A 22,866-nucleotide genomic window follows, 5' to 3' on the forward strand; every position below is an offset into this window, starting at 1 on the left:
TATGGTTATTGGGCACTAGGGCTGCCCCAATACAAAATAAAAGCAAAAAATGGTTAATAATGTCAATAATGTCAAATACATCCATTAAATCAAAAATCTTATCTCAGAAAGGGAAATCCAGGTACTTGTAACAATTTTGTGCCCACTGGATTTCAGCTTTTGGGATATTCTGCATTCCTTCCAAAGACCAGAGAACTAACAGATACCATGGCCGGGTGGTGGACTCATGGCTTACTTTTCTTGTTAAGCATCAGATATATTTTTCTCTCTGGGATTTAATTTCTTCTTTTACTTCCAACTAAAGTTGCCACAAGGCCTTTGAAATGAATAGAAAGACCTAGTCCAATTCAATTAATATAGCTCTACCGCATTTTGTGGGAATTTTCTGGGACCCTGGAGTGCCCTCTGCTCCAGGCTGCTGGGTCGGGCAATGGGGAGCCAGGGTGAAGCATTTTCAGTCTCCCTGACAGGAAGTCTGGGCATTGTTGTGCTTATTGTTAAGAACATACCTAAGCTATCTACTGAGAACTTAGAGGTTCAAAGATGAAAATTATTTTCCCATGATTAATTTCATATAGAAAGAGAGCCCCCTTGGTGCCTTTTCATAGCTGTTATTATTTATACTTGCAAAAACAAACCTAAACACAAAACAATAGAAGAATGGATAAATACTGTGTTAAGCACAGTAGATAGATAACATATTGGATTTCGAATCAAGAAGACCCGAGTTCTAATCATGCCCAACACTTTCCAGCTATGTAACCCTGGGCAGATCACCTTATTTTTCTCAGCTCCCATTTTCCTCATTTGTAAAATGGGGAAAATAATATCAATGACCTTTTAGGGTTGTTGTGAGGATCAAATGAGATAAGTATTTAAAGTATTTATAGGTTATGCAAATATAAAGTACTTTAAGGTTATACAAATGCAATTAAAATATGATAGGAAATTATAAAACAATTAAGATGGACAAGTGTATGAATTACAAAGAAATCTGGAAAACAGCTTTATGACATTATACAAAGTCCCCAAAAAGCAGAAACAGCAAAACAGAGTACCTAATAACTAGAGTCATATAAGGAAAAATGAGTAGAAATGAATAGACTGATGTGGCCCTAGATAGACTGAAAAAGTGAGAGATGGCACAGTAACATTTATAGCTCTCTTTTATCAGGCTGGACTGCCCTAATCTGGCTGAAACTGACTATTTCTAATTTTAAAAAATAGTCCTTGGTCTTCAACTCAATGCTGTTATATATAGAGAAATATTTATTTAGAGTACTGGAAAATGAAAGAAAGAGGAAGAGGAGAAATGGGAGAAATGAGAGGCCTTCATAATAGGGGGACAAAGTCCAAAGACTTTTAAGTCTTCAGCTTGGGAGATGTTTGGAAATGGAAACAGGTAAGAAAAATGTCTTTTTTTCTCCCTGCCCCTTATTCAGGTAATGTATGACATGATTTAATGATTATTAGTTGTTATTTTCTTCTAGACCTGTAATTTCATAGGGAATTCCCATTGTAGAATTTTCTCCATTGATGCAGATCAAGCACTCATCTGTAATATGTCAACCAACCAATCAACTAATTAATCAATCAATAAGCATTTAGTCGGAGCCTAATATGTGCCAGGCACTGTTCTAGGCACTAGGGATATGAATACAAAGAATGACACAATCCCTACTAGGAGCTTTACATCCTAAGTCTGATAGCCTTATAATATCAGAGTTATTTTTCTTTTTCTTGTATAGGACACAACCATCTCTCATCTCTATTGCCTTTCCCCCGGTTGTCTCCTTTGCCTGGAATGCACTCTCTCACGCCAACCTCAAAGAGTCTCTTTTAAGTGATTTGCCCATGGTCAGTAATAAATATAAAAGACAAGACTTGAACACAGATCTACCTGACACCAAGGCCAGCCCTCCATCCACTATACCATGCTGTGTTCAATTATAATTCATTAACAGTGTAAATTTAGAGAGAAATTTCCTACCAATGCTCCCTCAAATCACAGGAGATAGAATAGTTGCTTTAACAATGTCAGCCCTAAGAATGTATGTGTATGTGTGTGTGTGTGTATGTGTATGTGTGTGTGAGTCTCAGATAAGGTCTCCTGAGAGATAGAAGGCCACTATCTTGGAAAGCTTAGAAACACTTAGTCCAAGTGTTATAAGAGCAAGGAAGACAGAGAGATTTTGGAGGAGTGGTATTTAAAGGCCAGATGGTCCATCCAAGCTTACTACACCTTCCAGTTACCACTTTTAGAGGGAATGTACACCCCTTTTCTTCTCCCCCTTCCCCCAGCTGTGATGAACTACAACTCACACCTCTGACTTGGTGGTGATAATTAAATATTATCTGCCTGTCACTTGGCACACATGTTGTGTGTGTTCTCAGACTTTAATGAGCTGGTATTTGTCTCCTGTAAGCAAAAATATTTCTTTGAGCCTCTTGTTTTTCAAATTGGGGTGAGCAGTTCAAGATTTCATGCTATTTTTTTTAAAAGTATGCTTGCTAGCAGGGCTTATCTAAAGAAAACCTGCTTCTATTAAGGGTCCATGGAGAGCAAAAAGATTTTCATGAAGACCTCTTTCCTAGGTTCACAGATTTAGAGCTAGAAGCACCTGAGATGTGATCTCGTCCAAATTTCTTGTTTTCTAGATGAAGACACTTGTTGTCCTAGAGAGACTGAATCACTTGATCAAAATCACACAAGTAGCAGAATTAGGATTTGAACCTGGGTCTCCTGGCTTCAAATTTAGCCCTCTTTTTCTGGCACCACTTTTCAGATATTCTGGTCATCATTCATCATACATATTTATGTAAATGGTAGGTGTTTAATATATGCCTGTCAAATGAGTGTTGAAAGAATGGCATTTCTTTCATATTTATTGTTAAGATTCAAAGGGTTGAGGAGAGCAGGGAAAAGTGGTCAAAGGGGCTAAACCAAAGATAGAGGACAGTATTTTTCTGTTGTTTAGAGGATCCAAAGGTGTCCTTTCTCTCCCTTCCCTTACTTAAAGAAATTAAACATTTACACTGAAAACTAGTTAAATAAAAAGCCAATACTACAAAGCAGTGTGACATAGAAAAGCAGTTTGCCTTTTTTACGTTCTCCTTCTTGAAGTGTACTCTATTATTTTCCCTATTCAAGAGATTTATAACCAATGCATTCTTTGCAGCTGTTCCTGGAGCTGCATTCAGGTTCGGCATGGGCGCTCTCTCCGTCACACAGCCAGGTTTATTGACCAATACAGTCTTTCATGAATAGCTCATAAATCAGAATTGGGGCTACTGCAGAGTTTCCCCAAAAAGATATAATTAGGGTGCTATAGGACTGGGTCCAGACTGGATGACAAGCAGTTTTAATATTTATCAATAAATGGCAAAGTGCTTAGCACCCTACCTAAGGATGTAATTAACCACAGAACAGAGAATCTGAGCCCTGGATTTGCCTTATAAAGAAGGCACTCACTTTAATTGAGAATTGCTTATGTCAGGTGAGAGAGAGTCTGTGTCTACCTCTCTCACCGGACATAACAATTAACTGGGAGTTTCTTTTTATAAACATTGTGGGGCTCCTTTTTCTATGTGGTTAATTACTTCCTTGGGAGGTTTCCTTTAATACTTCCCATAACAAGGCCATTATTGTCTTTAGCATAATCACTGGCTCATTTGCTTTTGTGCCCTTCCTTTGCCTAGCTCTCATTTTGACTCCGCCTCTGGAAGCTAAGAGCAGCTGCAGTGTGTAGTCTTCCCTTCCATCCCCTCTCCCCCCCAGCTAGTGCTTAGGACTGGAGACCAGTGCCATCAAGCTTGGAGAGCCTTCCCTCCTTTCCTTTCCCTCCCTCCCTCCCTCCTTCCCTCCTTCCTTCCTTCCTTCCTTCCTTCCTTCCTTCCTTCCTTCCTTCCAGCATGGAGGAATGGAGGACAAGAATCATGTAGTTATGCATGAGTATGGAACAGTGGACAGAGTATTGGACTAGGAGTCAGGAAGATCTAGGTTTAAATATCTCCTTGGACACCATTTAAAGTGTGTGACTCTGACCTGGGCAAATAATTCTACATCTTTGGTTCTCAGTTTTTCCATCTGTAAAATGGGTTTAAACTTGATGACCTCAAAGATCCTTCTAGTTCTAAATCTATAATCCTATGAAACTGACAGTTTTAGTCTCCATTATGAAACATAACATTCTATTCTTCTCCCTTCTCTCCTACCCCACTTCTTTCCTTGCCCCCTTCCCCCCAACCCCCACCTCAGTCCAAAGCTCTTCCAATGCTACTGTGGATGCCCAGTGTAGGGAAGGGAACCAATCCAACACCTACAAGGTTATCAGTAATTGCTGTACTTCGTGAACAAACAAGAATGAGAAAATAAAACATGCATGCGTGCACACAGACATGCACACACACATACATGCACACACACGTGCGCACACACACACACACACACACACACATACACTGTCACGACTCCTGGGTGGGAAAGTGACAGAATTTTTACTTTACTTCAGGAAAAAGAAAATATTGCAATAGTGTGAGTGTCAGTACTGAGTACTGCACTTTGGAATCCTATGAAAACTCAAAGCAAAAATAAAATTAAAAAAAAAAAAAGATTGCCATTAGTGGGACCAGGACACAAGTAGATTCATGATTAATGGACATTACACAGAACTAGGAAATTGGGAGAATTCACTTATGTTAAACAACACCCCAGGCCTCTCCTTGTAGCAGAAGGAAAAACTTTGAGCAAACTTAGTAGTACCCTACTGAGGATCAGATTATCTGGGCCTGGAACCTTCTTCTTGGTAGCTGTGAATATGCCTGCCTTCTCCTTTGCCCTGTCAACATGGGATTGGCAGGGCAGGGCAGGTCCAGGACTAAGGCCAACTCCTCACCTCTCATCTGAAATGCACAGCACCAAAAGGTCTGTCAGAATCAACCACTGGTAGACCATGACAGGGACTCTTTTGTGATGGTGGGTTCGAATATATGAAGGCAGCATCAGGCCCTCTGTCACCCCATGCTACTTTCGATGGGATCCCACATCGGCTCTAGGATGCCATATTCATCATCTAATTTGTTTCAAAGGAAATGTTACAACAACATTTGACAATAGTATAGGAGAGGTCTTTCAGTAGTAAAATGACTCATGACTAAAGGACATACAACCCTCTGTTCTTGAGGGACTGGGAATTGGAAGACTTTTTGCTCACCTCCCTCATTATCCTTGTTATCAGCACAGGAGGTTTCCATGGCAACGTTGCATCCGGGCCCTCTCCAGCCGGTCTGGCAGACACACTGCCAGCTGTTCTGACCGAGTGTGCATCTCCCATTGCCATTGCACAAATCGGGGCAGCCATCTGGTTGAAGAAATGAAGAAGATAAATACGAGGGACACAGATCCACACTACAGATTTGAGGGCCATGCAAAGGGAGAACGAAGTCACTGTACATTCACGGGGCCATCCTTGGAGGTAGAGGGTGGAGAGGAGATAATGTCCATCTTAGAAACAGAGTTTGGGGAAGCGGGTAACACATGCAGCAGGGAGTACATGAAAGGGGATACGCACCATTGAGATCTGCTGCCACTGCCCTATGTGATTGGTTCTGTCTGAACTTTCCGAACATATGGAGTTCGACAGTTCATTCCAGAAAACAAAAATCAGTTCTGAGTTGATAGTCTTATGTAGTTGAAGATTTATTTCGAACCAGTGTCTTAGTTTGGACACTGTCTTGATTTTTTTTTTTGCATTATTAGAGAAGTACCCTCTGCAGAAGGGGAAAAATATTCCTTTCAACTAAGGATGGCAAAGTGCCCTCTCCATCTTTCAGAATTCTAAAGATATATTTACATATAATTATCACAGGCTTCTCATGACTGAGAACCGGATTAGTCTGCTGAGCTATTTTCACATTCTGTCTCTTTTAATATTAAGTTTTAATGGGTACTTTAAAAAGTTGGCTACTTATCACTCAACCTATTTATGGCAGGGTTTAAAATACTGAATTACATGAAAGCTGAAGCCTGAGAAATTTCCCAAGTGCATAAATGTTCAATGAGTGAGGTGAATGTTTTTGTTTTGGGGGGCTTTGGGGTGTTTTGTTTGCTCTTGGCCATTGGGGGTGAGATCAACATTGCCTCCTTTCTCTCACACACTTGCAGAATGTGCACTGAATGTCACAGAAATGACTGAACCTGTCCCCCTACTGAGCTGAGACACAGCATGGGTCCCAGGGTGGAGACAAAGTGAGGGATAGTCCCAGGCACTGTAGCTGAATGGAAGAATTCTCTTGGGCAAAGGGGTAATCCCCTTCTGACCCAGGGAGACAAACAGGAGAGTTGGTATCACAGATTCCTACCCACAACATCCTGATTGCTAACAAGAAGTTCTACACATGTTCTTCCTCAGTATGACTGTGTACTAATGGTCATTGATTGGGATGTCATTGAAAAAGCAAATTTCCCTGAAATGATTTTATATATATACCAAAGAGAAGAAAGAATTGGGCAATGGAGGAGAGATGGAGAGTTTTGCATAAAGGATTGAGTCAAGATGTCTAACCTGAAATAGGCCTATACCAATTACTCTAGAAAAATTTTTGTTCCGTTTTTTTATTCTTTATTTTTTGAAGGGCAATTGGGGTTAAGTGACTTGCCCGAGGTCACACGGCTAGTTTTTGTATTAAGTGTCTGAGGCCGGATCTGAACCCAGGTCCTCCTGACTCCAGGACTGGTGCTCTATTCACTGCTCCACCTACCCGCCCCAAATTTTTTTAAAAGCATGGTGTTATTAAATCCATTTTCCTCACCAGTACTAAGGATGGGTTTGCTAAGCAATTCTCCTCTCTCATCTTAAGGGCCAGAGAGACAACAGAACCAATATACACTCTATAACCCAAATTCAAAGAACTCTTTCAAAATGGCCTGGGAATCCAGAAAACTTTTTCTTCCTATTTAAGTCTTGCTCCGTCTCTAAGACTCTCCTGGTTCTATCCAGTTCGTCATAGGAGTAAGAATGTACAACAGGAGCCACTCCCGATAGAGAATAAGACAAACAATAGACGAGAGAAAAGTTTGCCTGGTATGGCAGAGGGAAGGCACTTGGGGAAGACCAAGGAAGGAAAGAGAGGTGCCATGGATAAAGGACACACTTAACTGTAGCACCATTCTGCCCCCAGCTAAGAGCACACAAGCACGCACTAACTCACCCTAATGAGTCTTCCTCATTCCTAGGTCCCCAAGCCATTATGACTTCTTACTAATGGGGAAACTAAGGCAGAGAGAAGCTAAATAACTTCAAATGTATACATGGTGAAAGAAACAGCGGAGAGCAGGTTTAGATAAAATAATTGCAGTTATTTCTGCAGGTGTAAGAAGGATCTCATTAAGTGAAAATAAAGGAATTTTCACTATTCTAGGATGGAGGATAAAAAAGGCATATAACAATCTCAAATTATTTCCACTTTCTGGTTTCAAAAGGTATAGTTACTAGCACACAAGAAACACCCTAACTTGAATGGTCTTCCAACATGTTGAACACCTTGGTAACTACTGTGGGTGTGAATTATCTTGCCCCTTTGAGGTGTCATGTTTTCTGAATTAAAACAGACATAAAAGTGTCAGAGGAGGGTTCATTGTAGAGGAAGCCCACGTTTGTAATGTAAAATTTAAACTCACAATCAATACTAGCCTGTCTGCCAGAGATATGCACTCAAAATGTGTGTATGCCTGGGTTGGGGAGCTTTTCCCCTCCTTTTCCATTTTTTTCCCTTTGACCAACCAAAGTGAGATAAACAGATCACAGTAGCAGGTTTTCTCCACATCATATGAGCAAGATGAAAACATGAACAGTGGGAAACTGGCAAATCTCTGAAAAGTATCAGGGCAGCTGGGAATTAATGGACATGACTTTGCTTTTAGCTTGAAGACTGAAGAAAGCAGCCCCAGTAGGTGCATGGAGTTGCTAGGCAACCCCACGCTACCCCTGGCACAAGTTCATTCTGTTGGTGGCCTTCAGAAGAGACGATGTGTTGTGTTTGTAAAATGCAAAGCCAGCTTTCTCTTAAGGAAAAACAAAATGTAAGAAGTAATTAGTCTACAGGGCAAGTGGGCAACTGGGCTGTTATTCCCTCTGGAGAGGATTTGAAAGTCAGAATTGGACTTGGGTTTCTAGGATGTCAACTTGGAGGGTCAGAACTGTTGGCTGGGTAAACTAACAAGCCTACAGGGTGGAGTCCTCTGGGACGGGGTTGTTGACCACATAGACCACAGGGTATTTTTCAAAGTCAGTCCCGTGTTTGATGCCAGCTCTGCGTCTAAAGCATATGGAGCCTTTTGGGAGGTTCCAAACACTGGTTTAAACATGGAGCAGGTGACATGGGACTAACGGCACTTCAGCTACTCTGCTTGGCCTCTGCTTAGAAAACTCTGTCTAGACTAGAAAGACGATAGGGGGACCTCCCCACAGAGTCCATCTCTCTGCCTCTCTGGAGGAATTGCTAACTATGGCAAGGATGCTGGCAGTAAAGCCAACTCCACCTTATCTGACGGTCTATCAATCCATAGGGGATTCAATACTGGACTTTGGTGACCAAGGAAGTAAGAGGTTGTATGTCAAACACCTTCTACTTTCTGCATTCTTGTTAGCAGAAAAAAAGAAATCTCAATCACCTGCTCCTTCCCCTCCCCTCCCATCCACCCCCAGCAACAGAGCAGGGTTGAACGAATCACTACCAAATTCTAGTCACTTAAAAAAAACCTGTTTGTCAACAATTTTCAAGCAGGAAGCCTCTTTACTTAAAAAAAAGTCAGGCTAAAGCAAAATAATGTCTATGGTGCAGTGAAAGGGGAGCACACATGCACTTGAAGAAAGCTATAATTACCATAAAAGGTTCTTCTAAAAAGGAATGTTCTACCATGTTCAGCAATTTGAGGTAGAAATAAATGGCTAATATTGCATAAGGGATATGAAGAGAGAAGGGATTTTAACATTCAGAATCAAATGTAGCTTGGAAAAGCTTGGGAGATAATACCTACCTTGAATAGAAAAGCAAGGAAGTGGATGAAGGGGAAAAATACAACCCCCCCCCCTGAAAATAAATGCAAATGAACCGAATGAACAAGCTGTTGGAGTACTGAGAAATGCCTACTTAGTGCTCGAGACCGTCATAAGAACCTAATCTAATACCTTGGATCAATGCTTTGAATAAGAGGCTGTTCTGGGTTAGGGGAAACCACCTTGTCTTGATATTTCATCAGTTCTTTCAGGTCCATGGTGTGGCCTTGTTCAAAGGCTATTCCAGCCAGTACAGGTGTCTTTCTGCTCTGCCCTCAGAGCAGGCAAGAAGAAAAGCGCTAGCTTGTTTGGGACCCCCAAATCCAAATACAGAGGTCTCCTCAGCATTTGGATAGCACTCCATCTCATGAAAACTCATTGTGCCCCATGTCTCTTCTAGCCTCATTAGACTACCACCCAGGAAGGTTCCAGCACTGCTGCTGATTGCTCATTCTTCTAATGAGAGTCTCCCAAGTCCTTCCCAATATAATCAGAAGACCATCCACCAAGGCAGGAAAAGTAGAGAAGGCATAAGAAACGTACAGTAGGAAGTCAGTTTGGGATTATAGGAAAGGCACCGTTTTTCCGCAAAGGCCAATTCTTTTTAACCTTATGTTAAAGAGGGGTCACTGCCCCACCCTATTCCTCTCTTCTAAATGTCACTTTTTAGAAATTTTGAAGCCATGGTAGGGGCAACATTGTCAGACATTACTAGAATTAGGAGGTGTAATCATCAGTAACACTTAGTGGACGGCCTTTGCTTTCTAGAAATGTTTATGGTTAAAAATAGCTGAGACATTGGGGAGAGATGCTCACTGAGGGCTTGGAGGCCATTTAAACTAAACAGCAGTGGCAAAGGTCCAGAAAATTAATCTGATGTTTTGAGATACTCTGGAGAAAACCTGCAACTAATTTTAAATGATTGCCAAAGAAGCATTTCTGTCTCTGGGAGACCAAGGGCCTGTTCCTCTCACTCATCTGTGCGTACATGAAGGAAGCAGTCAGAAACTGTTTCCAGGCAGTAAGGTGGCACTTGCAGTCAGTTGTGGGCATGCACACTGTCTACACCTACACTCAAACAGCTGCCCTGACAGCTGCTAATGAGCAGCTAACGAAAAAAAAAGGTACAAAATTTAGAGTCAGAGATTTCTCTTTTTCAAAAACTTTTAAAAATATTTTTTCCCTCAGTTACATGTTAAAACAATTTTTAACATTTTTTTTAAGTTTCAAGTTCCAAATTCTATCCCTTCCCTCCCCCATGAGATGATAAACAAGCCAATATAGGTTATACATGTGTTATCATGTAAAATATTTCCATTCTCTGGAGATTATTAGTAAGGACAGCTTTGGAAAACTTAGTCCCTGAATGTCTGCCTCTTTTGAGTGATCATGATCTTCCAGGGGCAGAAATGATCTTTCAGCAGTGAGTCATCTTAAATTGGGGATACATGTGCAGATGTGGGAAGGACAAGAGGGAAGGACTAGGGAAGTCGGGAAGGATAACAGTCTTTCTATGGTCCCACTGCCCAACTTTTGCTCACAAGGCAAAAATCACTTTTGACAGCAGCAGGACTGCTGTGAAGTGACACCATTTGGATCCAGCTGTCTATGCTGCAAGTTTTCTGACTGCACCTGGATTCTTACTGATCAGCATCATTTTCAATCCCTAATAGATGAATGAAGAGAGTAATACCAGCCTCAAAGAACACTGAAAGGTTTCTTGCGCCTGGCTCTTAAAAAAGAAGGACCCTTCCTTAATTCTAATAAAAAAAGAGAATTTGTCTGCTTTTTCTGCCTTTCGTTTTCCAAGTTTTCACTAATAAGCACTTTGTACTGTCAGTATAAGATCATGAGACGAGGACAAGAGCTCTGGGAATAGTGGCAGGCAGCAGTTCTGTGTGGAAAGGAGGGAGGCATGAGATGAGAAGGGCCTGCTGGGTTTTGAATTTCTTCCAAACTTAACCACGCTCACAATTCTATTCCTTCTCCATCCAGACTAAGGCCTTAGGGTACCTTTTACATTTTTAAAAACTAGCATCTTTTGCTCAAACAGGGGTGTAAATAGGGAGAAGACAAGAGAAGGGAGGCAAAGTAGTCACCCTAGGGGGGTTTTGAGTGAAACCAATTTTATTGCCCTGGAATCTGGCCCCCTTTCTGCCACTTTTCCCATTGCATAAGGTAGTGGCATCACCACGTGTATTTAATATCACAGTTTCACTAAGATATAATATAGACAATTATGTTCATGTTCAGAGTCATTACTCATCGTTTGGAGCCATCACAGAAGGCAAAAGCTACTGGAAAGACAGCCTGAGCTAACAGGCAGAGTGTTAGAATGGGACTCAGGAAAACTTCACCTCCAACACTGAGTAGCTGTGCAAACACTTAAGTTTTCTGGAGCTCTATTTCTGTATCTGTAAAGTGGGGGTTACAGGGCAGCATTGACCTCAGAGGGTTTTCATAAGGCTCACAAGAGGTGATGTCTATAAAATGCTTTGCAACCTTAAAGCACTTTATCACTCGTCATTTCTCTTAGCCACAGAGGCAGTTGGTGGAGTAGCGGGTAGAATGCTAAGGCAGACCCGAGTTTAAGTCCACCCTCAGACACTTACCGCCCGTGTGACCCTGGCCAAGTCACTTGGCCTCTGTTTGCCTCAGTTTCCTCAACTGTAAAATGGGGACAATAATAATATCTACCTTTTACAGGGTTTTGTGAGGATCAAATAAGATATGTAATAATGCTTGGCACAGTAAATAGTATGTATAGGTACATAGTAGGGTATATAGTAGGTGCTACGTAAATGCTTATTTCCTTCTTTCCTGTAGACATTCAGATGAGTCCCTAGACTGATGGAACTTCATTGGGCAAAAGAGGCATTTGATACAACATTGGGAATTTTTAAAAAAGGTGAGCAGAGACTAGGACTGCGTGCATGTGCGTGTGTGTGCGTGCACACGTCTGTGTGTGTGTGTGTGTGTGTGTGTGCGCGTATGTACTAGACAGTGTTATTCTATATTTAGGGAAGCTGAGACCTCCTGGATAAAAGAGACCACAAATATCTGGAGAGAAAGAATAGAAGGAGTGTCTGTAGATTAAGAGAGTGATAAGAGTTACACAAAGGCAGGAATGACAATAATAAGAAAGCCCAGTGGTTTAATTTGGTTCTTGGAGGATAATCAAGTTTTTGTACCTTGTATTGCTTATTCCCACGGCTGTCCAGCAAATAATGAATGAGGTGCCTGTGAGTATGGAAATAAGGACAAAGGCTTGACTTTGATTTCTTATTTGTTATTTTTAACCATCCAATTTCTACACCCACTGAGCATCGTTAGAGCCACAGGAGGGTCATAAAAATACAAATGACACCTACGAGGCCTGTGGGCACGGACTCGTTACTTACTGTAGGGCTGACGTTTCTCTTTTAACTAGAATAAAATCAGGCCAACGATAAATTGCCATCTTATTTCTTTCCCCCCAGCACAACTTTAGAAAATGTAAGGAAATCACTAAATATTCCTCTTTCACGGATGTTAAAGTGAATGGGGGTAGATGGATGTGTATGCAGGCTGAACTCTAGCTGGCAAGCATGCTTTTACTGGGAGAAAAAAAAAGCATTGGTTGGGCTTTCTATTTCCCCCCAGTGGCTCTAATGTAGGCAGAAGGTAGGGGTGGAGGCAAAGGCTCACAAGGGAGAAGGAGGAGACCCTGAAAAGACAAGACACGGACTCTTCTCTATCAGAATTAATGAGGGCTTTAGCCAGGGCAAGCAATGGGACTCACCAGAGAGCCCAACATGGTCAAACAACTCATTTATTATCTTAAACATAAGGATGGAACCAAAAGAAATAGATTTAGATTGTAGCAAAAGAGTTTCTATCTAGGTAGGTGAAAAGAATTTCCTGACATTCAGGACTGATCAGACCTATTGCTAACTGGTAGCTACAGTTGTCATTTTCAGGAAGTCTTAAAACAGGATACATAGTCTTTAGCCTGGGCTGGATTAGACAAAAAGACCACAGAATGGCCGTGATGAGATTGGAGGGGACTGGCAGGTCCTTAAGACTGTGATCTTCCCATTTACAATGATTTTCTCTCTTATTTAGACTAATTCTGTGGTTGTTCCCCAATAATATGACTCTGGTGACTTCCTCACAGTGATGATGACTCCATTCTAATGGAATATTTTTTCTCGGTTCAATTTTCTCGGGTCTACTTTGTCCCATTACTCCTGTTTAGACTTTCTTGCTAGACCACTCAGAAGAATTCTATGATATTAGTGGTTATGGTTTCTAATCTCCTTGCACTGTCTCCAATTATTTTAGGGGAGACCATTCATCACAGCTACATATCAATTTTATATTATTACAATATGGCAAGAGAGTGACAATGTTGATATCTATTGAACTTCCTCTCCAACCACATACTAACTACCCCAGAGATATGGTCTAGCAATATTGCTTGTCAAGTGATCTCAGCAACTGCATAGCATTTTATTCAATTCGGTTCTATTATCTTTGTCCTGCAGAAACAATACAATCCTGTCTTCTCACTACCTCCTCTCATGCATGTAATTTAACAATTAGTGTTTTGTACATAAAGTGCATATAGTAGGCACTTAATAAATGCTTTTTGGTTGCTTTATCCATTTGTTTACCTATCTGCATCCATGGGACTCAGGTAAATTCAGTGAATTCATATAAACATATTATTCTTTGAAAATTCACTTGCATATGGTATGTATATGCTTCTCCTGATACACATTTTCTGGTCTATAAAGCATTTAGAGATGGCTTCCCCACATGCACACTGGCTAAGTCAAGGGGCTGCATTTTTGAAGACCAGCTGAAGACAGGATATGACTGTATACTTGTCATTCAGAATCTTAATGTACACACTTAGTAGGGACCAGAATAAGGATGAACTGATTTGTAGAACAATACAAAGCCTGAAAAGATTTGCTTTTTGAAAGTCTGCAGAATGGCTATCAAAATTCCAACAGTCTGCATGATGCCAATGTCAGGAGTTATGCTCTAGTTGTGCATAATAATAATGCCCTTAGGAAGAAGTGAGCTGCTTCTTCTAAATCTTCCCATATATAGGGAAACAAAATTCTTCCTTTACTGCACACTCTACAGATGCAAAACATCAGGTTGTTTCTGCTAAGTCACATCTTGGCTAAATGGGTAATTGAATAGTGAATGGGAATGCCTATTCAGCTACTAACCTGCAGAATTCAGAAAAAAAAAATAGGAATCACAGCATTGCAATCCCCAGGAGGCAGAAGGCATGACCGATTTTTCCAATAAGACTGAAAAAATCAATAATCCTTATAGACAGAGATCTCACATCTTTAGCAGTCACGAAGCCTTTCATGTTTGTGTACCCCCTTCCAAAAGAAGATTTCTGTCTTTAGCTTGGCAAATGCTACCACTTCCATAATCACCATCCAGAAAAATTTAGCCCACCTTCCATTCTAATTCTGCTGAGCATACCTTTTAGAAGGGACCCACAATGAGTCTTGACTCAGAGCCGTTTGCTTTCTGTGTGGCTCTGTGAAATGCTACTTTGCTGTTGTGTGGTGCTAATAAGTCACGATGTATTGCCATGCACGCCTGCATGATGAATGGTATATGCAGGGACTTGGAGCTTTCAGAGGTCATCCACTATACATTGAATAATAAAACTCATATTTAAAATATCCTTGGATGGGATTCCTGGCACCACTGCGATACAAAGAGAATAGCCTACCTTACTAGATATTCTCAGTGGTGGAAAGACTTGGTTCTACTCCCATTTTGTGCTTCTAAGAAAAGCCATCTCCCCCAAACTGACATCTTCAAGATAATGGGGCTTAGATTTTTTTTTCTTCTTGGCTGCTATTCCATAAAGGGCCACAGGACCCAGCAAAGATAGGAGTCCCAGAAAAAGGTGAATACTGTTACACCCACAAATCTCTGATAAGACATCTAAGTCAAGGGCAAGCAGACTAAATTGTGTGTGTGTATGTGTGTGTGTGTGTGTGTGTGTGTGTCTACTTCTAATTTCATTGATATAGGGAACTTCCAGTGAAAAACAACTATTCTTCAATTTACATTTTAAGAGAGTTGCTCAGGAAGGGGAAGAAAAGGGAATAAGTATTTACATGCCCACTGTATGCCCAGTACTGTACTAAGCACTTGATAAATATTATTTCATCTGATTCTCACAATAACTCTCTGAGGTAGGTGCTATTATTGTCCTTTGACAGTCGAGGAAACTGAGGCAGAGGTTAAGTGACTTGCCCAGGGGCACACAGCTAGTGAGTGTCTGAGGCTGGGTCTTGAACTCCAGTCCTCCCAGCTCTGAGGGCAGCTCTCTAGCTACCACAGTTGTCTCTTGTACATGGCTAGACTACAGTGAAAAGCAAATAAAAGTCTAAGCAAAATATGCTGTATGATGTTAGGGTTGAGAATTTAAATGTATAAAAGTCAAGAGATTCAAAAGGGTGGTTCCCACAGCAACCATAACTCAGTTCGCTGGTGAATACAAAATTAACTTTATTTCAAAACATGCCATTTAATTTACGCCTTAATATAGTCACGGCAGAGTTACGGTTGCTGGGAGAACGCTAACTCTGAATTGTTTTGAATAATTAATTGTAAGAAAAGTTGGTAAAAATGTGAACTCTAATAAAAAGTCAACTCAAATTTGGGAAAGTTCACCGATCGACCTTTGTGTCAGGGGTGGTCCCCCAACGCATCGGTCAAGTTCTGGTATGGAGATCATAATGTCAGGGGCATAGTTTTCCATCTTTGAATATATTGCTCCTGGGGTTTTAAGGCAGCCTAGCTATACTGTCTGCATTCCTATACTGCAGTGGCTTGTCCTGGGAGTGGCTATGATGACCTTAAAACAACTGACTGATTCAGGTGGTTGTCAAACAACTAATCGAATGGTTAGAAACAACCCCAACCCCCTACTATTAAAATAGCAGTTTCCATTAAATGATTGTTTCAGTCAAACTAATTCTATGAAGACCTAATTTCTCTGAGGTAACTGGCAAGAAGCCAGAAGAAAGTGGTGAAGGAATATGTTCCTGAAAAGCAGATGATATATCCAAGTGTCCTATCTCTGTTACTAAGATCACGAGGCAAGCAAGCTATCTTCTGTAACTCCTAATTCAATATACACTACTATTATGTCTCCTCTCCCTCCCCCTCCTGCGACTACAGAGATCAGGTTTTCCACAGGGGCTGACACCTGAAGGAAGCTAGGAATTCTAAGAGGCAGAAGTGGGGAGTGAAGGCATCCTGAGCCCAAGGAGTCAGGATATGGAGTACCAAGTTCAGGGAACAGCTAGTTAGTTGTCCAATTTGGCTGAAATGTACAGTGTGAAGACTTTAAACTCCAGGGTGAAGAGTTTGTATTTGATCCTTGAGGCAACAGGGAGCCACTGAAGTTCCTTGAGCAAGGGAGTAACAGAGTCAACTGTGTTTTTGAAAGATAATTGTGGGCAGTTAGGAGATAGAATGGAGAAAGTAGAGACTGGAAGCTCTATTAGAAATCTACTGCAATATTCCAGATGGGAGATGATGAGGGCTCAAATAAGAGTGGTATCTGAGTAGGTGAAGAGAAGGGGACCGATGTGAGAAATGTTGTAGGAGTAGAGTCAACAAGATTCAGCACCTGCTTAGATGTGGGAGGTGCAAAGGAGAGAGATGAGCTGAGGAATGAGCTCTGATCTGCTCTTGGTGAGTCTGAGATGCCCGTGGGACACCCAGTGGAGTGTGTAGCTTTAACTTTGTCCTTAAGCAAAGCCCCCTATGTTAATATAGGAGGCAGCCAGGTGCTGGGCTTAGAGCCTCAGACATTTACTAGCTGGGTGACTCTAGGCATCTCCTCAGCCTCAGTTTCCTTATCTGTAAAACAGAGACAAGAACAGTACCTCCTTCACAGGGATCAAATGAGATAATAATTGTAAAGTACTTAGCACATTTTCAGCGGTTCAGTCGATTCCTTCCTATCCCATCTTGGCTTTTCTTTGCAAAGACCCTAGGGCCTTGCCATGCCCTTCTCCAGTTCACTTCATAGATAAGGAAAGTGAAGCAGAGGTAAATGACTTGCTCAGGGTCACACAGCCAATATGAAGATGAGTTTTCCTGACTCCAGGGCTAGCACTCTGTCCACTCTATCTATCTACCTAGCTGTCCCATGTAAATGTGAACTATCACTATTATTATCAAATGAGATAACATATGTGAAGCATTTTGTAAGCATTAAAGCTCTACCCAAATGCCAGATGTTATTATATTAATATATGGCTCCCTTTGTTGTTGCTTAACTTAATCCTAGCTATCCAGCAACTCACAATCATCTGTCTCATGGGCTGTCCATCACCACCTCTTCAAGCCCCCTCCCTACTCTGACTACTCCTATTCTGAGCCATGTGTGGATTTTCTTTCCTTTCCCTTTAAAAGTCTTCCACAGGCCCCATATCAGCAGGTAGATAGTCTTTCAATAACTCAGGAGCCTTTTTATCAGAAGACCCAGGCTCTCTCTGTCTAGGATGGCTTCGGGCAGCAATTCTTGCTGGGTGTCAGCAGATGACAATTCAAAGAGAACTGGCCAAAAAAAAAATGCTTGCCTGCCCTATCGGCTGTCCTTCCTGGATGATGTCTGTCAGGGAAGCACTGTGCTATTCCTAAACTGGAAGGCAGAGCCTGAGATGAATGGGAAGCCAAGAGGTAAGTCTTTAACATGTATTTTTTTCCCCTGTGACTGAAGCCAGTGGAGGTTCAGTCTTCATGATTCTCCTTAGGTATATCTCCTCCATTTGGAAGACTTTTGTCTCAACCCTGAACAAGTCTTAGGCTGGTGCCTTTTTCTTCTTTGCTATCAGTATTAGTAGCATTTTAATGTCTCCTAAAAGAGATGATTTTCTAACTCTGCATTCATTTACTTTTACTGCTAAGAAGATATTTTAAAGCACAACACTGAGTATAACTTGATCTTGCTGGTGGGATAGGTGGGGATTTAGATATCTAAATAAAATAGGTCAGATCAGATAAATAGACAAATAATTGGGGACACTTTGATACTGGTGTTATCTTACCGAAACTTAGAACTTTACAGCTATCCTAAAACTTATTCTGGGCAAACTTGGAGTATTCCAGCTTTCATTATCTCCCCATAAGCATGTTTTGGCCTGATTTCTATATTTTACTGATTCATTCACTCAACAAAAATTGAGCACTTACCATGGGCAAGATCCCAGAGTGATCTAAAGAATAAGACTTGGCCTCATACTTTAAAGTGCTTATCATCCAGAGGGTAGATATGACATACATATATATGCATATATATAACTATAAGGTAGAATTTGATAAAAGGTACAAAGTTATGAAAATTTAGAAGAGGAGATATTTAAGGGAGCCAGAGAGGGTTTCAATGGAATTGGGCCTTGAACAATTTGAATAAGCAGATGGGGGAGAGGGAGAGGAAGACATTCCAGGCACATAAAATAAAACAAAATCCAGGTTGCAAGGGGCTGAGGGGGGAATGGGTGGTGAGGAAGTGTAGTTAGTGAGTACAGAGTATTTTTCCTTGAAGTTTGGGGGTAAAATGGCCTCCAGTTGTAGGGATAGGGTCATAGAGCTGAAGGAAGATCTTCATTGTTTGAAATACTGTTTATTTCAAGGAACCAATGGAAAGGAAGAAATTAAAGATAAAAGTAGAGCAGCAATGATTGACAGAATAAAGTTCAAGAGGAGAAAGGAGGGGTTATTATTGGAAATAAAGAGGAACGACTCTTTCTTTGAGACAGAAGGGAAGGTGGAACCATTACGGGGAAAGGTTCATGGATTGCAATTGGATAATTTCTACAGCATCTTCTCAGAAATGTAGTGGTCAAGGTGATTTGTTGAGTGAAGGGGGTACTTGAGTATGGAAAGGATTTGGAACAGTCGTTGTGAGAAATAGGATTTGAAGGGCACAAAGGATGAAGAGAAGTATGATCAAGTACCAGTGTTGGCAGAGCTTTCTGGGTGTGTACTTTTAGTGGATGCATATATGTAACTATAAGGTAGAATTTGATAACTTAGGTCAGTGACCTTTCCCAGTGATACCCATCAGGGCAGGAGAGAGAAAAGACAATAGTGGGGGGAGTCATCCCCTATAAGCAAAGGGCAAGTCCAGGACATGAGGTAGTATAGGGTACTATTGAGAAGTCTTGTTAAAATGACCGGCCCTGGGTCTCAGCATAGGGAGTCTGTCTCAGAAAAGAGAAGCTAAAAGTTGGCTGCGGCCCTGGAAGAACAGAGAGAGGCTGACAGGAGGTCACGATGAGAGTAAAGCATGACTAAAGTCCAATGGAAGAAGAGTGATGAGAGGAAAGGCAGGAGTTTGTGACAACAAGGAAGAATTTCAGTGTTGAAGATATTGGAAGTAAAGCTCCCAGGGATGAAGAGTTCCAAGGTGTGGTTAGGGAGGTGGAATGACTGAGTCTTACTGAATCAGAATGACTTATATTATGAGTTAAATTAGTTGATGAGACATATTTTACCTCAAAGACATATATAACACAAAGCTCTAACACTAACTAGTGTAGCTTTGAGCACAGAGGAAAAGATTTATATGCCAGAAATGTAATCATCTTCATTTATAACTTTTAAGTTAGGTTACATTAAATGCCTTAAAAACTAGTAACACAGAAGAAGAGGTAAGGACAAAGGGCCATGAGGTCTCCTTTTCTTCTTTTTTTTTAATCTTTTTTTTTTTTGGAGGGGAAAAGGCAAGGCAATTGGGGATAAGTGACTTGCCGAAGGTCACACAGCTAGTAAGTAAGTCAAGTGTCCGAGGATGGATTTGAACTCAAGTCCTCCTGACTCCAGGGCTGATGCTTTATTCACTGAACCACCCAGCTGCCCCAAGGTCTCCTTTTCTCATGGTTATCTAATGAATGCCTTAGGTAGCCAGTTGGTGAAGTAGGTAGAGATCTGGACCTGGAGCCATGAGGACCTGAGTTCAAATCTGGGTTCAAACATTTATGAGCTAGGAGACTATGAATAAGTCATTTAACATCTGTTTGCCTCAGTTTCCTTATCTTTAAAATAAAACTACCTCCAAGGGGTAAGTAAAGGAAAAAGTGAAATGATATTTGTAAAGTGCTTTGCAAAACTTAAAATGCAATATATATATATATTTTATTATTTAGTCATTTCAGTCATGTCTGACACTTTGTGACCCCATTTGGGATTCTCTTGGCAGAGATATTGGAATGGTTTGTCATTTCTTTCTCCAGCTTATTTTATAGACAAGAAAACTGAGGCAAAAAGAGTTAAGTGACTTGCTCAGAGTCACACAGCTAGTAAGCGTCTGAGGCCAGATTTGAACTTAGGTCTTCCTGACCCTAGGCCTGTGTGCTCTCTTCACTGTACCACATAACTGCCCCAATATAAATGTTGGCTATTATTTCTTGTCAGAAATGGCTACTATTGTACCCCTTTAGGTACTTCAGAAGTTTTAGAATGTTACTTACAGGCTTCTGTAACAAGGACTCTCCTTGTCACCCCCAACCATTTCCCTTCTGCTCCAATGCATAATATGCTCACAGATGTGTGATAAAAATACAAATGGTAATTGATCTATGAAATGCTATTTCAGAAGCAACTGATAAGGCACTATGAAGGAAAGATGGAGAAGATTGTGGGCTGACCTTTTTGAATGCGTAAGACTTAGAAAGTGAACATCCAAATGATAAGCAAAAGCTGATTCCTCCAAGATAGCAAAAGAACACCTCTTCTTGATAGAAAACAAAACAAAACAAAACACACCAACCCTACAATATTGATTTCCATCTGCTGGGAAGAGCTGAAACAGCATGCTTAATATTAAATGGTTAGTCAATTCCTGGTTCTAACTAGAACAAGGAGATATTTTCAAGGCTTTACTGCTAGATCTTTAAAGTGCTTGCCACCGGAAGATGCATAACTTCCCTTGACTCCAAAGAATGGGCTTCCTGATTTGCTGGATCAAATGCTAAGCCAGTGGATAGATCAACCTTTGTGTTTCCCTCCACCGTGTCTCTACTCATCTTCCCTACCACAGTCACTGAAAATGGCCAGGTGTTTACCATTGGGGATTACTTTATAGTTTTGCATCTGCGCTTGGAAGAATTTTTACAGCATGCTAGCATGCGTAGGATGTGAGTAATTATAATAGGATGGCATGCTGGGAACTGTTCCCAGGAATCAGCGGCACAATCTGGAGACTATTTGGAGGGGATAGCAAAGCCATCTAGAAAACACTGGCTACTTCTGCTGCGATAGGTGCATGATCAACAGGTTCCAAAGGTCACTTCTTCCGGACAGTAGCGGATCCTTTCTTCTAGTTTACTTCTAACAAGCTTCAAAATGGGAGATTCCTAATGAATTTGACAAACAATAGAAATGAATAGAGGTTGAAACTGAATAAATGTGCTCAAGAGACAAAGGAGGAAGAATGCTAGGGAGACCATAGAGGAAAGTCAGAGAATACAAACCTAACTGTGGATAAATGGTACCCATGAAACAGTTTTATTATCACAGATCAGCCTTTCCTTTTCAACTCTGGAGCAGAAATGTGAAGACAGACCCTTAATACCCCACTCCACCCCACTTCATTAAGGCTGGTGTGCATGACTATTTTCAGAGATCTCCACTAGTTTGCTTGACACAGGGCATACTTATATGGCAGCCCCATTACCATATTCTTCCTCCCCAACTAAAAATCTAACAGCTTAAGGAAATAACATGACTACAATTGTGCAGAAAGAGCAAGAACCATCATTAGGTAGTGTTGGTAAAACACTCTGGAAAACCAAGGGTCCTGAAACCTAATTCTAATGACTTCAATATCCAGGTCTTACAAACTGGCAAAAGTAGGCACAATGTATTCTAGGACATGACATTAAACCAGTGGCGAAGCCTTATAAAGGTATTCTAACAGGTGGGAATGTACGATGTTGTGTCTGCTCGTAAGTTGGATGGGGGCATACACACATACATGCACACACACATATATGTGTATATATATACACACACACACATACATAGACACAATAGGAATTTGTGTCTTATTTCATTTTGGTTGCATTCCTTTGAAAGTTTAGGGGCTTTTTATTAGCCAGAATGTGAGCTAGAACAACTAGAATGGAAATAAGGGACAAAAAGGGATGTTAAACGAAGCTGGAGCCTGTATTGCCAACCATGCTTCAGAGTAATACATTAGTATTTGAAGTTCAGTATACTCTGGGTTTAGACCAATGAATCAGAATGAATGAGTTGACTCATATTAAAAAGTTTTCTTTTTTTTTGTAGGTGTTTAATGAAAACATCTACCTGTCTACCTCAGAGGATTACCATGAGCATAACTGAGGTAACACAAAGTCCTTTGAGCTCCTTGGAGAAAAGACACTATATAAGTGCAAAGTATCACCATTGTACTGCTGGTAATGAGTGTGGCCAAACAGGGAGCCTCCCAGTCAGCTCTCCTAGCCACCAAAGTAGACTGAAGCATTAAGAACAAGAAGAAGCCAAACTTTCCCCCATTTCAGGCCAGGCAAATGATGTTTTCTGATTTGGCACTAGACTTTCTCTTAGAGCTAAGAGGTAAAAGTCCTTTCTTTCCTTCTTCCCTTACCCGCATTCCCCTGCTCAGTAAGAGCCTGGATTCAGAGTGGCCCTCAATCACCAGCTTTGGATCAGTTTCTCCTGTAGAGGGAGAGCCTGGCCAACTCAACTTCAGGAAGAAATGAGAAGAGAATGTGCTTTCCCATACCAACCCTCCCCCTCC

At 41.0% G+C, this 22,866-nt stretch overlaps 1 protein-coding gene across 7 annotated transcripts in view; it reads right to left on the bottom strand.

Moving 5' to 3' along the window:
* The window catches only part of TENM2 (teneurin transmembrane protein 2), a 417,254-nt gene that overhangs the window by 80,395 nt on the left and 313,993 nt on the right, over nt 1–22,866 (bottom strand). For all 7 annotated transcript variants that reach the window (XM_069102413.1, XM_069102414.1, XM_069102411.1 and 4 more), the window contains one exon: nt 5,214–5,360. In XM_069102413.1, the coding sequence (XP_068958514.1) occupies nt 5,214–5,360 (147 nt within the window). The remainder of the gene's footprint in view (nt 1–5,213; nt 5,361–22,866) is intronic.

This window comes from Petaurus breviceps, unplaced genomic scaffold (assembly GCF_028583685.1).
Source record: "Petaurus breviceps papuanus isolate PSGF00001 unplaced genomic scaffold, PetGlider_PUasm1.0 551, whole genome shotgun sequence".
Classification (NCBI taxonomy): Eukaryota; Metazoa; Chordata; class Mammalia; order Diprotodontia; family Petauridae; genus Petaurus; species Petaurus breviceps.